Source organism: Microcaecilia unicolor, chromosome 8 (assembly GCF_901765095.1).
Source record: "Microcaecilia unicolor chromosome 8, aMicUni1.1, whole genome shotgun sequence".
Lineage (NCBI taxonomy): Eukaryota > Metazoa > Chordata > Amphibia > Gymnophiona > Siphonopidae > Microcaecilia > Microcaecilia unicolor.
The window spans coordinates 173775495-173790178 of record NC_044038.1 but is presented as its reverse complement, the minus strand read 5'-3'; the positions used below and the strand labels follow the sequence as shown (position 1 = coordinate 173790178).

General features: G+C 43.7%; 1 protein-coding gene across 1 annotated transcript in view; it reads left to right on the top strand.

The window, feature by feature from the left end:
- Window positions 1-3606: 3606 nt before the first annotated feature.
- Window positions 3607-14684, top strand: part of SEPTIN8 (septin 8) — a 76959-nt gene continuing 65881 nt past the window's right edge. The window contains exon 1 of the mRNA XM_030211231.1: window positions 3607-3831. Coding sequence (XP_030067091.1) covers window positions 3802-3831 — 30 coding nt within the window. The 5' untranslated portion in view covers window positions 3607-3801. The remainder of the gene's footprint in view (window positions 3832-14684) is intronic.

The following is a 14684-nucleotide window of genomic DNA, read 5'->3' as shown; positions in this document are numbered from 1 at the left end:
GGGTAAAGGGTCAAGGATTTGATATACCACCATTCTGTGGGTACAACCAAAAAGTGATTTACATATATTATATGCAGGTACTTTCTCTGTCCCTATTGAGCTCACAATCTGCTTTTGTATCTGGGGCAATGGAGGGTTAAGTGACTTGCTCAAGGTCACGAGGAGCTGCAGTGGGAATTGACCTAATTTCCCAGGTTCTCGACCCACTGCACTAACCATTAGGCTAGTCCTCCACGCCATTTAAATGTCTCTATCATATCTGCCCTCTCCCGCCTTTCTTCCCCAAAAAACACATATTGAGATCTTTAAGTTTGTTCCCATAGACTTTATGATGAAGATTACTGACCATTTTAGTAGCTGCCCTCTGGACTGACTCCATCCTATTTATATCTTTTTGAAGGTGTGGTCTCTAGAATTTTACTCAATATTCTAAATGAGGCAGTGGCATAGCAAGGGCGGGGCAGTCTGCCCCGGGTGCATGCTGCTGGAGAGTGCAGAGAGCAGCCGCGCGCCTGTCAGCTCCACTGGTTCCCTGCTCCCTCTGCCCCGGAACAGGTTACTTCCTGTTCCGGGGCAGAGAAAGCAGGGAGCCAGTGGAGCCGACAGGCACGTGGCTGTTCTCTGCACCCTCCAGCAGCCAAGACTGCACCCAGGGGGGGGGGCTTGATGCGCCGGGGAGGGGGGTTTCATTGCGCCGGGGGTGTGTGTGTCATGCTGCACCCGGGGGATGGACACCGCTGCACTCGGGGGGGGGGGGGGGGGGTGCACAGTGGCAATCCGCCCCGGGTGGCAGCTGACCTAGGATCGCCACTGAAATGAGGTCACACCAGAGCCTCATACAGGGTCATCATCTCCTTTTTCCTACTGGCCATTCCTCTCCCTAAACACCCAAGCATCCTTCTAGATTTCACCATCACATTTTCTACCTGTTTGGCCAACTTATGATCATCAAATACAATCACACCCAAGTCCTGCTCCTCTTTCATGCACAAAAGTTCACCCCCTAAACTGTACCATTCACTTGGGTTTTTGCAGCCCAAATGCATGACCCTGCATTTTTTTTTTTGCATTAAATCTTAGCTGCCAAATTCCAGACCATTTCTTTAGCTTTGCAAAGTCTTTCCTCATGCTATCCACACCATTTGCAGATTTCAGTGTCATCCGCAAAGAGCAAACCTTACCAGACAGCCCTTCAGCAATATCGCTTACAAAAATCTTAAAAAGAACTGGTCCAAGAAACGAACCTTGTGGCACACCACTGGTAACATTCTTTTCCTCAGAATGAAGTCCATTTACCACTACTCTCTGTCGCCTTCCACTCAACCAGTTCCTAACCCAGTCGGTCACTTTAGGGCCCACACTGAGTGCACTCAGTTTATTTATTAGTCATCTATGCGGAACCGTGTCAAAGGCTTTGCTAAAATCTAAATTCACCACATCTAGTGCTCTCCTTTACAATATGCATGAGATCTATTTGCATACAATGGGGCAGGGCATGCAAAAAGATCTCATGCATATTCATTGGGGGAAAATCCTGAAAACCCAACTGGATTGTGGCCCTTGAGGAGTGAGGTTGGACAACCCTGACTTGGATTTTGCTATTAGTTCTTTGCACAACTAGTTACCATTGGCTTCTACACCCTGCTCAAGTAAACGATACTTTGTGGCTTTTGTAGGACACAAACTTTCTTCAGCAAGAAATAAGAACAGTGTTATTGTTTGGGTGGTGCTCTGAATGCATTGAACGTGCAGAGGAGTCTCACATTGCTCCCTCCTAATCTCTTGAAGTATTTCAGCAGTAGAACAGGATGAATACAGAAGAACTGAACAAAGGATGAGCATGGTAATTCCTCTCAGTTTTGTACCCCCTCACACTTATAATTTCACACTTACCCTAGTTTATTCCCCACTTGAGGTACATCAGAAGTTGCTTTCTAGAAAGTTGTTGATTGCCCAGCACAAGGTCTAGTTACATTTATTTAAGTCAACATTTTTTTTGTTCTGTTATACTTTTGCTGGGTTCTTTACAGCATTGCTGGTACACGATGCAAAAAGAAATGAGACAATGGGGCCAATTTTCGAAACAGAAAAACGTGTAAAAAGTGGCATAAAGCAGCATTTGAACGTTTTTCTCTCCAAAACATCCACATCGGTATTTTCAAAACCCATTTTCCAGATGTTTTTCTATGCTGTTTGTCTGCAGTGTGTCCATATCTGGGGGGATAGGGGATGACGTTGGGGGTGTATAAAGGGCAGGATTTGGGTGTTCCTATAACCTGGATGCTTTTCAGCTATAATGGCACAAAACGAAAATGTCCAGGACTAAAACTAAGCCATTTTGAGCTAGACCTGTTTTAATTATGACTAAAGCCAGAAAAAGTCCCTTAAATGACCAGATGACCACTGAACGAATAAAAGAATGACCTTCCCTTATTCCCCCAGCATAGTGGGCCTTGAGCCAGGAGGGAGCTTTTAGGCTAGTCCTGCATTTCTGACAACCTATGGGACCTGCAGCATTAATATAATCATAGACTACAAATAACATACTGCCTGCGATTGGACGTTCAAAACCAACATTTCAAAAACGTCTCCCACTCAATGGCATAGCCACAGGTGGGTCTGGGTGGGCCAGGGCCCACCCACTTAGGGCTCAGGCCCACCCCAACAGTAGCACATGTTTAGCGGTAGCTGGTGGGGATCCCAAGCTCCGCCAGCTGAAGACATACCCCTGATAGTAATTAAAATGCTGCTGTCCACGATACTGGCACCTATGCATGCTCAGTTTTCAGTGCATGCCTACTGCAGACTGCCAAGATGGAAAGAAGCGTTTTCCCGCCAGCTCAGATATTTTTCTGGTGGGGGTTGGGAAGAACACTTGGTGCCCACCCATTTCTTGCCTAGGCCCACCCAAAATCTGTTGTCTGGCTACACACCTGCTCCCACTTAGGAGTCACTTGGCATTTCTGAGGGTCGTAAGTACCTGTCTATAATATGTACACCGAAAGGCAAATATCAAATCCCATCCCTTATATTGCTTGTATGAAGGTGAGCCCAAGCCATTTAAAATATGTCCCTTTGTGAACAGTAATTGCAAAATGTACTGTAAATAAAATATGTAGTTTTAACTTTGATTAGAAGGGGGGAGTATAGTATAGCAGTGGGTGGGGAAACAGGGGCGTGGGGGTGGGGTCTAAGAAATTGTATAGAAAAAATAATAACGTACTATTGTTGGCTTGTTGTGACTTATTCTCATTAATAAATTATAAGTTAAAATTCTACCTTAATTGTCCAGGATAGGATCTTTTGAGGTTAGAGAATATCAAGATGTCAACTGTTATTTTTTTAATCGTATTCTCACTGATCAGGGCCTAATGACTTTGCCCTGGATGTTTTCCGGGCATGGTTTACCCCAAACGCTTAATGCTCTTATGCAGATACACACGCATAGTACATTTCAGGTCCTGCAGTTTCATTCAAAGATGACCCTAGCAGAACAGCACGTGGTGAACTACAAATCCCAATACCACTTGCAACTGGAGCGCTTGCTAGAATAATAAATCTCAATTGCCCCAAAGAATTTGATGCAAAACACAAGTGGGGCGGCTCCACTTTGGGCCACGGGTTTCCTAAACGTGGGCCTTTTCCCAGCATCTGCTGCGATACCACCGCTCTGCACATGGGAGGATCCAGGAAGTGGCGGAGCCATATTGGATTGAGCTCAACCCAGAGCGTCGGGATTGCAGCGGCGACCGGCCGGGAGGTTGCAGGCGGTTTGCGCTTCGGTAATCGCTGAGAGGGATTATGGCCGCCCTTGATGTCGAGAGGTTTTCGGTGAGTAGGAGCTGGGAAGGGGGAGATCGGGAATGCAATGTCCTCCTTTGCTCCCGGAAAGTGAGGTGGAGGAGGAGGATCGTTCCGGGCTTTGCGATGTGGGGAAGGGCAGCGAAAACGGTTACAAAGTAAAAGTTTGGGAAGGGAGCCCAGGAGTGAAGCTTTGCAGGCGTGCGGGGGAGGCTCTTTCCTCTTTGGAGCTGGGGCTCTGCGGTTTTGCATGCAAGAGCTGAAGTCTTAGGGATTTGCTGGGAGTGGGACTGGGCAAATGGCTCTGGATCTGGGCTCAGAAGGTGGAAGGGAAGCGGCTGCTTTTCGGGCTCCCCAGCTTTTGTTGGGATTGGGGGTCTGTCCCTGCAGCTGGTCCCCATTCGCTGTGTTCCAGCTGCTGAACAGCTGTTTCCCAGCTACACTATTTGAAGTTTTTTTTTTCCTGACTCCCCCAGAAATAACCTCAGCAGCCAGCGCTGGGAAAAGAGGCGTCGGGCGAGGGGAGACGAACCTTTTTGGTCTCGGGGTGGGGGTGGGGGCTGGTGCAGTTTGAGGGTGGGGGGAGTCGGCAGCCCTGCTGAAGCGTCTGCGCTTCATATCATAATTTGGCCTTGTACAGAGGAGGGAATGTTTGTCGTGGAGCAGGATGGATTACTATAAAGAACAAGCCTGGCCCATTTGTAAATTTGGTGGAGCCGCACCTCTCTAATGTATATTAAATGGTAGTATTGCTTATTTTCACAGTGGAGCAGAGTAACTCGCATATGGATGGGTAATTAAAGATTTTCCATAACAGAGGCAAACTATTTTTTTTAATTTTTTGTCTGGACAATAATAAAAAGTGATTGCTGGGATCTGGCCTGTCCATCATAAGGTTCCAGATCTGTGAGTCCTGAGCATCTCCGATACTGAGTAACCTCCTTTGTGTCCTGGAAAGGATCGTTTTGTTCTACACCCCCCAATCATGTTGAAAAGTTGGCATCGATGCCTGTCATTTGCGTTTTGAGCCAAACGTTTGTTTTCTCTGCCAGATGTGCGGTTTTTATGGATCCCTAATTATGCGGCCGGAGCAAACTTAGCAGGCAGGAGTCCTGCCACCCCCCACCCTCCCTCCACCCCGGGCATTTTTAACCTGCGAAATTCAGCGGAAAGTGAGACCAAAGATACATTGTTGTACAACACGACTTTAAGTTTATTGATGTTCTTGAGAAACAGCACTGGAATGAAAACTTGACCAAAGAACTGTAATATAATTACAGGTAGTTTGTGAAAGATGAAATTTTAATACGCAGGGGGATATGGTTTGGTAGCCAGGGAGCTGAGAAACATTGAAAATATTACCAGACCTCCAGACGATCCATCTGTTGTATGGAGGGGGTGTAATTTTATTTACTCTTTTAGCGTTTGGTTGGCGCTGAAATAATTAGTACTTGGGAAATTTTAGCTTGCCAGTATGCTTCTAAGACACAGTTGTATTTTTGGTTATGTTCAAACCTGCCTTATGGTAAATAGGTTGATCACTAGCCTTTCACATGAATGAGCACAATCAACTCACCAATGGGACACAGAACTAAAAGCAATAGCAGCCATATACATCTGATTTAATTCATCAAATGGCAGAATCGCAGGCCTTTGGCAGGGGGGCAGCAAAAAAAAAAATGTGAACACCGTCATAATTTTATTTTGTGTTTTTTGGTGATTTTTCAACATCATTCTCTGTCTCTTACCCTGGCTGGAGGGAGGGGGCAGTTGTTTCCTCCCAACCCCAGGTCTGCATGCACTACCTGTTGTGCTATAATGGAAATAATTTGCTGGTAGTCAAGTTCTCTTCTTTTGTCCCCCCCCCCCCGCCCATACATCAAATGAATGCAGCTGTATGTACATCAGAAGCAGGGGAAAATGTACATAGAAAGGCATTTGCTGGTTGTGTTGTTCAATTACAAGAGGACCTTACGAGACTGGGCGGCTAAATGGCAGATGATGTTTAATGTGAGCAAGTGCAAGGTGATGCATGTGGGAAAAAAGAAACCAAATTATAGATATGTCATGCAAGGTTCCACGTTAGGTGTTACGGACCAAGAAAGGGATCTGGGTGTCGTCGTCGATAACACACTGAAACCTTCTGCTCAGTGTGCTGCTGCGGCTAAGAAAGCGAATAGAATGTTGGGTATTATTAGGAAAGGTATGGAAAACAGGTGTGAGGATGTTATAATGCCGTTGTATCGCTCCATGGTGCGACCACACCTTGAGTATTGTGTTCAATTCTGGTCGCCGCATCTCAAGAAAGATATAGTAGAATTGGAAAAGGTGCAGCGAAGGGCGACTAAAATGATAGCGGGGATGGGACGACTTCCCTATGAAGAAAGACTAAGGAGGCTAGGGCTATACAGCTTGGAGAAGAGACGGCTGAGGGGAGACATGATAGAGGTATATAAAATAATGAGTGGAGTGGAACAGGTGGATGTGAAGCGTCTGTTCACGCTTTCCAAAAATACTAGGACTAGGGGGCATGCGATGAAACTACAGTGTAGTAAATTTAAAACAAATCAGAGAATTTTTCTTCACCCAACGTGTAATTAAACTCTGGAATTCGTTGCCGGAGAAAGTGGTGAAGGCGGTTAGCTTAGCAGAGTTTAAAAAGGTATTGGACGGTTTCCTAAAGGACAAGTCCATAAACCGCTACTAAACGGACTTGGAAAAATCCAAAATTCCAGGAATAACATGTATAGAATGTTTGTATGTTTGGGAAGCTTGCCAGGTGCCCTTGGCCTGGATTGGCCGCTGTCGTGGACAGGATGCTGGGCTCGATGGACCCTTGGTCTTTTCCCAGTATGGCATTACTTATGTACTTATATCTACCTTGGACACCAGCAGAGCATTGTTTAGGGCAGGGGTGTAGCCAGACAGCCAATTATGGGTGGGCCTCAGTCCAAAATGGATGGGCATGGAACTCAGCCCCTCCTGGCCCCCCTCAACTGTGCTCTCCCCCTACCCTCAAACACAAAATATTAAATACCTGCACTGGTAGGGATCCCCAAACTGCACCAGCTGAAGATTTCCTCCTCGGGCAACCAGTGCTCTTCCAAACAGCAGCTAGCAACACTTGACTTGAGCTGACGCTGCTGCCAGTAGCCCAGACATGCTCAGTGCTTCCGCCTGGTGAAAACTGAGCATGTGCAGAGGGGCTGGTGTGTGGTTCCAGCTGCCGTTTGGAAGAGCATTGACTGCCTGACAAGGAGGAAATTCTGGTGGGGTTTGAAGGCTCCCACCAGCCACAATTTTGGGTGGGCCTGAGTACAAATTGCCCACCCGTAGCTATGCCACTGGTTTAGGGAAGGAATTTGGGGGTACATAAACACAATTTTAAATAGGGATATACAAAGCTCTTAGTTTATGGGGGAGGGGGAGAACCTTTGCAGTTGATGATTTTTTTTTTTTTTTTAGGTATTGGGGTGGGTGGGGTAATAGGCAGTCAGGTTTCTGTGCTAACCATGGCACGGAGACAATGCTGGTTGTCATTTAAAGGAGAATAGCTTACTTTGGTGTTTTCGGACCCGTGATGCTTTCCGTTTAGTGAACTATACAGTACTTTAGAGTGTTGTGTAGCTTAGGTGTTGTGAGAAGGGGATCCAGTCTGAGAGAGCTTCGTTTTTGGAATATAGGACTTTGTGCTAGCTAAGGGGGTACTGTCCAGACCCAGGATGCCTCGGGGGGTTTAGATGTATAAGTTGTCTCCATTGTTCAACATCTTTGGGACCACCAGGTATTTTGAGTCGCACTGGGGTTGTCTGGAGATATATGCTTATATGCTGAAGATGTCAAGTTAGTGGTGTGAGTAGATGTTTCCTCAGATAGTCATAGATATAACGGGCAAGTTTCAAGTTGTCCTCTTGGGGATTTTCAGGTGAGCAAGATTCTACATGGTGCTTTTTTGAAACTATATTTGGTTTGTGCGCTGTTGGTTTCTTAAGATGTATCATTTCAGAAGGTGGCAGAAGCTTGATTATATCATTATTTAGATTACTGTAATGGTCAGCGTTTGGACCTTTTCAAAAGGTAGATTCAAAATGTAGCTGCCTGAGTTTTGATCTCGCAACCAAAATGGGTTTCCACAAGATGGTTTTCATTAGTCTGCAGTGGCTGCTTCTGCCACATAAAACCTTCGTGTGGGGTGCTATCCGTGTCCTTGATGAAAGTGTTGGCATGTGTAGTAAATGTAGTGGTACACGGGGCGTATGTTAACCCATTAGTGCCCAATGTTCTTATATTTGTTCTCACATATGGGAACATTGGGTACTAATGGGTTAAGACGTGTTTTGGGCACTGTGGAGGGAGTCGACTTAGCTGAGGGATGGGGCAGATGATGGGCTGTTGAATTTGTTCTAATTGTGTCTGAATCTGTTTTTAAAGTTGTGTACACCAGTTTGGGCAGGCCTAGAATATGTCCCAAGAAAGCTGTGTATAAATAAATGAAATATCTACCAGTTTTTTTTTTACCACTTTTAATACCCAGAAGACTGTTTCTGGTCTCTTGTGGTTGTGTTACCTGCTTTGAACTGTGAGATACTAGAGGGATATAAGACCAATTTTGTCATTATCATTCATAGTCGAGCACTATCGAGCTATGCAGGATACAGCTGGGGTCTGATGAATCCTACAGGCATCTCTAGGCTGTGTAGACTAGTCTCTGTTTGGCATCTTGTGACTTTCCTTCTCTGTGTAAACCCCTTGAAGAAACAGAAACAAAATTCAGTGGCTATCCATCTGTTGTTTGCAACTTTTCCTCCTCTTTCCACCACTGTCTCCTTAGTACATTGCAGAGAAACACCTCCAGTCTCCTGAGAGCCTTGCATTTTTAAAGGTCATCACCTCCACCCAACCATTTTGTAATTTGATGTTTCAGGCCTGGCTGCAGTAGGGCATTGGATTCCAGGAATACTTTGCTCTGGGCCAGATATACTAAGGCATTTCTACCCTTTGGGATGTGTTATTTGCTTTAGCAATGAAAGTAGTACCTTGCTTTTAATCATTGTAAAAGGTTTCATTGTTGATCCAACTTGGACTGTCATTAACTTATAAAATGAGGTTTCACTGCAAAACTGTTTCTTGTACTATAATGGATAGAATTTGTTAACATCAAATGTGAAAACTGGCTTAGATGATGAAACTGCATAACTTTTTTTTTTTTTTTTTTTTTTTTTTAACCTAAATATAAAATGCTGGTTTAATGTTGTACTGCTTGGATTTTGGGTGTATTGGGAGTGAGTTGTCTGAGATTGCCTGATTTGGAGATTTTGATCATACTGGATGTCTGTGCGTTTGCATTTCAGGAATTAGTCTCCTAGTAACAGGTGTTGTGATACTAGATCCTGGGGTAACACAAAAGCTGGCAGTACCTGAGCTTTGTAGACTATGCAAATAGCTTCCTTCTGCTGAAACGATTAGAGAATAGGTTTTGTTTGGTATGGAAATAATGCTGTCTCCATTTTGACAGATTTCTTTTTTCCATTTTGCACCATCTAATAGAGCGCCTTGCATTGAGTACAGGCAATATTTTGGTCATTGATCTAGAACTATTTCCCTGGTTTACATAGAAAAATGTATGCAAATGAGGACCGTGTGGCCTATCCAGTTTGCCCATCCATGCCATCTGCTCGCCCTATCACTCCCTTAGAGATCCTATGTACTTGTCCCAAGTTCTCTTGAATTCAGATACTGTTTTCATTTCCACTGGGATGTTCTTCCACGAATTCACCACCCTTTCTGTGAAGAAGGATTTCCTCAGGTTACTTCTGAATCTATCCTCTTTCACCTTCATCCTGTACCCCCTTGTTCCAGAGCTTCTTTCAATTGAAAGAGACTTGCCTCCTGTGCATTTACGCCGTGTAGGTATTTAAACATCTCTATCATTTGTCCCCTTTGTTGCTTCGGGTTAGCCATTACTATCCTATAACACACGGAGATGTATTTTCAAAGCACTTGAAGTATGATAGTCCCATAGTAATATAGTAGATGATGGCAGATAAAGACCTGTACGGCGCATCCAGTCTACTCAACTGTAGTTCCCAACCTCTTCCTTAATTCCACTTTTGTGGAGTGGGACCACGTTTGCTCTCCTGTCCTCCAGGACCACTGCCAACTCTAGAGAAGCATTGGAAAGGTCAGCCAGCGGAGCAGCTAGAACTTCCCTAAGTTCCTTCAGTACCCTTGGATGAATGCCATCTGGCCCCATTGCTTTGTCCACCGTTAGTTTAGCCAGATCCTCATGAACACAGTCCTCTGAAAATCGTTCAGGAACTACCACCCCTCCATTCCTATTTGTATTTGTCTTCTGTGGTCCTGCTTCCGGCCCTTCAGCTGTGAACACAGAACAGAAATATTTCTTGAGCAATTCCACCTTACCTTTTATTAGCTACATATTCTTCCCCTTCACCTTTGAGTCTCATAGTGCCACTTTTGCATTTCCTCCTTTCACTAACCTATCTAAAAAAAATGTTGTCACCCCCCCCCCCCCCATTTTACCATATTGGCTTTCTTCCATTTGCATAAGAATATAAGTGTTGCCATACTGGGACAAACCGAAGGTCCATCAAGCCCAGCATCCTGTTTCCAACAGTGACCAATTCAGGTTACAAGTACCTAGAAATAAGCAGTGGATTTTCTCCAAGTCCATCTTAAAAATGACTTATGGACTTTTCTTTTAGGAAGCTATCCAAACCTTTTGTTAAACCCCACAAAGCTGACTGCTTTTACCATATTCTCTGGCAACGAATTCCAGAGTTTAATTACACGTTGAGTGAAGAAACATTTTCTCCGATTTTATATTAAACTTTGTAGCTTTATTGCTTGCCCCTTAGTCCTAGTATTTTTGGAAAGAGTAAACAAGCGATTCACGTTTACTCGTTCCACTCCACTCAGTATTTTATAGATCTTTATAATATCTGCCGTCAGCAATGCAGTGATACAAAGGCATTATAATGTCCTCATTTTTGTTTTCCTTTCCTAATAATACCTAACATTCTATTTGCTTTCTTAGCCGCTGCCACACACTGAGCAGAGGGTTTCAACATATTATCAATAATGACACCTAGATCCCTTTCCTGGTCAGTAACTCCTAATGTGGAACCTTGCATCACTTAACTATAGTTTGGGTTCCTCTTTCCCACATGCATCACTTTCCACTTGCTCACATTATGTTTCAACGATTGCTATTGATTTTGTAAAATATTATCAACAGGTTCTACATGTAACATATTGTAAAGTCAAACCTTCCACATAAATGCTGTGTAAGAAACGTATCATCAACATTTTAACCCCTTTCCTCCCCACCTTTCTTCCCCATACTCCACCCTTCTCTCATATCTACCCCTCTAGATTATTTATTCCTATTACAACACATGCAACTGATGTATTCAGTCAAACAATCATTTGGTCTGATTACTTTAAGGATCTATTAAGTGCGACCACATCCAACAAGTGTCATCTGGACCACTTGCTCACATTAAACATCTACCGTTTTGATACCCAGTCTCATAAGGTCCTCTTGTAATTTTTTCACAATCCTCTTGCGATTTAACAACTCTGAATAATTTTGTGTCATCAGCAAATTTAATTACCTTGCTAGTTATTCCCATCTCTAGTTCATTTATAAATATATTAAAAAGCAGTGGTCCCAGAATAGACCCCTGCAGAACCCCACTAATCTACTCTTCTCTATTGAGAATACTGACCATTTAACCCTACTCTGTGTTTTCTATCTTTTTAACCAGTTTTTCATCCACAATAGAACACTACCTCCTATCCCATGACTCTCCAATTTCCTCTGGAGTCTTTCATGAGGTACTTTGTCAAATGCTTTTTGAAAATCCAGATACAAAATATTGACCAGCTCATCTTTGCTTCTCAACTTTTCCAAATATTCTCACCTGTCTTCCTCTTCCTTTGATCTCTTATAGTTTATAAAGGCTAACCTCTTTTTCCTTACCTTTTTCACTTAATACTTTTGAGAACCAAAGTGGCTTCCTTTTCCTCTTACTTTTATTTACTTTCCTTATAAAAAGATTTGTTGCCCTTACAATGGCTCCTTTCAGTTTTGCCCACTGCTTTCCAACTTCTTCCAGATGTTCCCATCCAGACAATTCCTTGAGGGAATCCCTCATCTGAAGAAAGTTAGTTTTTTGAAGTCTAGAACCTTCACTTTTGAATGAACCCTCTCTGCACATATCTGAATATTAAACCACACCATCTGGTGATCACTGGATGCCAGATAATCACCTGCTATAACACCAGAAACCCTCTCCCCATTAGGAAGCACTAAGTCCAGTACAGCCCCATTCCGCAGTGGTTCCATTACCAACTGCTGGAATAGTTCCTCCTGTAGAGAATCCAGGATCTCCCTGCTTCTAAAAGAGCCTGCAGTAGGGATACCCCAATCAATATCTGGCATATTAAAATCACCTATTAGTAGTACTTCCCCTTAAACAGCTATATTTTGAATGTCTTCATTTAAATCTATGTCCATTTCTTCCGTCTGTCATAAGTACATAAGTATTGCCACACTGGGAGACCAAAGGTCTATCAAGCTCATCATCTTGTTTCCAACAATGGCCAGTCCAGGTCCCAAATACCTGGCAAGGTCCCAAAAAAGCTCAATGCATTTTATGGTGCTTATTCCAGAAATAAGCAGTGGATTATTTTTCTTTAGGAAGCCGTTCAGACCTTTTTAAAACCCCGCTAAGCTAACCACCATTTCACATTCTCTGGCAATGAATTCCAGAGTTTAATTACATGCTGAGTGAAGAAAAATTTTCTCCGATTTTATATTAAACTTACTACTTTGTAGCTTCATCGCATGTCCCCTAGTCCTGGTATTTTTGGAAAGAGTAAACGAACGATTCAAGTCTACCCATTCCACTCCACTCATTATTTTATAGACCTCTATCATATCTCCCCTCAGCCATCTTTTCTCAAGGTTGAAGAGCCCTAGATGCTTCAGCCTTTCCTCAAAGGTCATGAAGGTCTGTATATCACACCAATATAAATACAGAATGTTTTTGTACTTTAGACAATGGCTGTATAAGTTGGTTATAAAATCAAATGGTTATTGCCTTTACAAAACTTTTTTTTTTATCTAGTAGCAACAATAAATTCTTATTCTACAGTATAGACTCAGACATTGCATAGGGGAGGGAGGGGGAACCCAGTAGCTTGCTTGAAACATTTTCACCTTTCCTGTAAATAGATCCAGCTCTGTGAGCAGCAGGATTCAGGTCTCTTAGAAGCAGCGTCAGTTGTGCTTTTTTGATCATTTAAAGCTGTTCTTGTTTTCCATCTCCTGTGGAGGTTGTGAACAGCAGTCGCTCCCCACCCCTCAAAGCAGACGTTGGGTGTCCAAATTAAGAATGTGCCTCAGAGCACTAACTACTGATCGACTAGTTTCTTGGATATTTTTACTTGCATTTCCTATGACAGACATGCTGAGCGTGGGCTGTTAAAGAACCACAGTCAACTCTGGGTTTCCGCTAGCTAAACTATGCAAATATGTGGAAATAGATCTAATGAATATTCGTTATAGCAATACTCTGAGCCAGATCTGTCTGTAGTATTTGAACACCCGTGCCTGCTGTCTCTGTGATATGGGCATGATGCACCCAAATTTGGGGTTCTGAAATAATTTTAGCAGAAGTTTATTCGGTAAATCTGTAAAAAAAGATTCCCAAAGCCCTGCCTAGTTCAAAAAAATTGGATCTATAACCCACCAACCGGAGCAGAAGCTGAAGTGCAATATGTGGGAGTCGTTCCTCTTTTTTTTTTTTTTTTTTTTTTTTTATATATATAGCTGTGCAGCCAGCCTCATGACGACATGAACATCTGGAACAGGGTGGAGGAAGTGCAGTGAATGTGCTTCAAGTGAGATGGCAGTTCATGCTAAGAGAAGAAGCCACATATGCTTGCTTGCAGTTCGGTCACAGTATTGCTGCTTCAACCTGGCTTGGAGTGGAAGAGTAGCCTAGTAGTTAGTGCAGCGGACTCTGATCCTGGGGAACTGGGTTAGATTCCCACTGCAGCTCCTTGTGACTATTACTACTACTTGACATTTCTATAGCGCTACTAGGGTTACGCAGCGCTGTACATTTTAACAAAAAAAGGACAGTCCCTGCTCAAAGGAGCTTACAATCTAAAGGATGAAATGACAAGTTGGGCAGTCTAGATTTCTTGAATAGTGGTTAGGTGCCAAAGGCGACATTGAAGAAATGGGCTTTGAGCAAGGATTTGAAGATGGGCAGGGAGGGGGCCTGGCGTATGGGCTCAGGGAGTTTATTCCAAACATGAGGCGAGGCAGAAAGGGCGGAGCCTGGAGTTGGTGGTGGTGGAGAAGGGTACTAAAAGGAGGGATTTGTCTTGAGAGCGGAGGTTACGGGTAGGAACATAAGGGGAGATGAGGGTAGAGAGGTAAGGAGGGGCTGCAGATCGAGTGCATTTGTAGGTTAGAAGGAGAAGCTTGAACTATATGCGGTAACTGATCGGAAGCCAGTGAAGTGATTTGAGGAGAGGGGTGATGTGAGTATATCAGTCCAGGCGGAAGATAAGACGTGCAGCAGAGTTCTGAACGGACTGAAGGGAGGGTAGGTGGCAAAGTGGGAGGCCAGTGATGAGTAGGTTGCAGTAGTCAAGGCAAGAGGTAATGAGAGAGTGGATGAGAGTTCGGGTGGTGTGCTCAGAGAGGAAAGGGTGAATTTTGCTAATGTTGTAGAGGAAGAAGCGACAGGTCTTGGCTATCTGCTGGATATGCGCAGAGTCACTTAACCCTCCATTGTACCTGTATATAATATGTAAACCGCTTTGAAAGTAGTTGAAAAAAA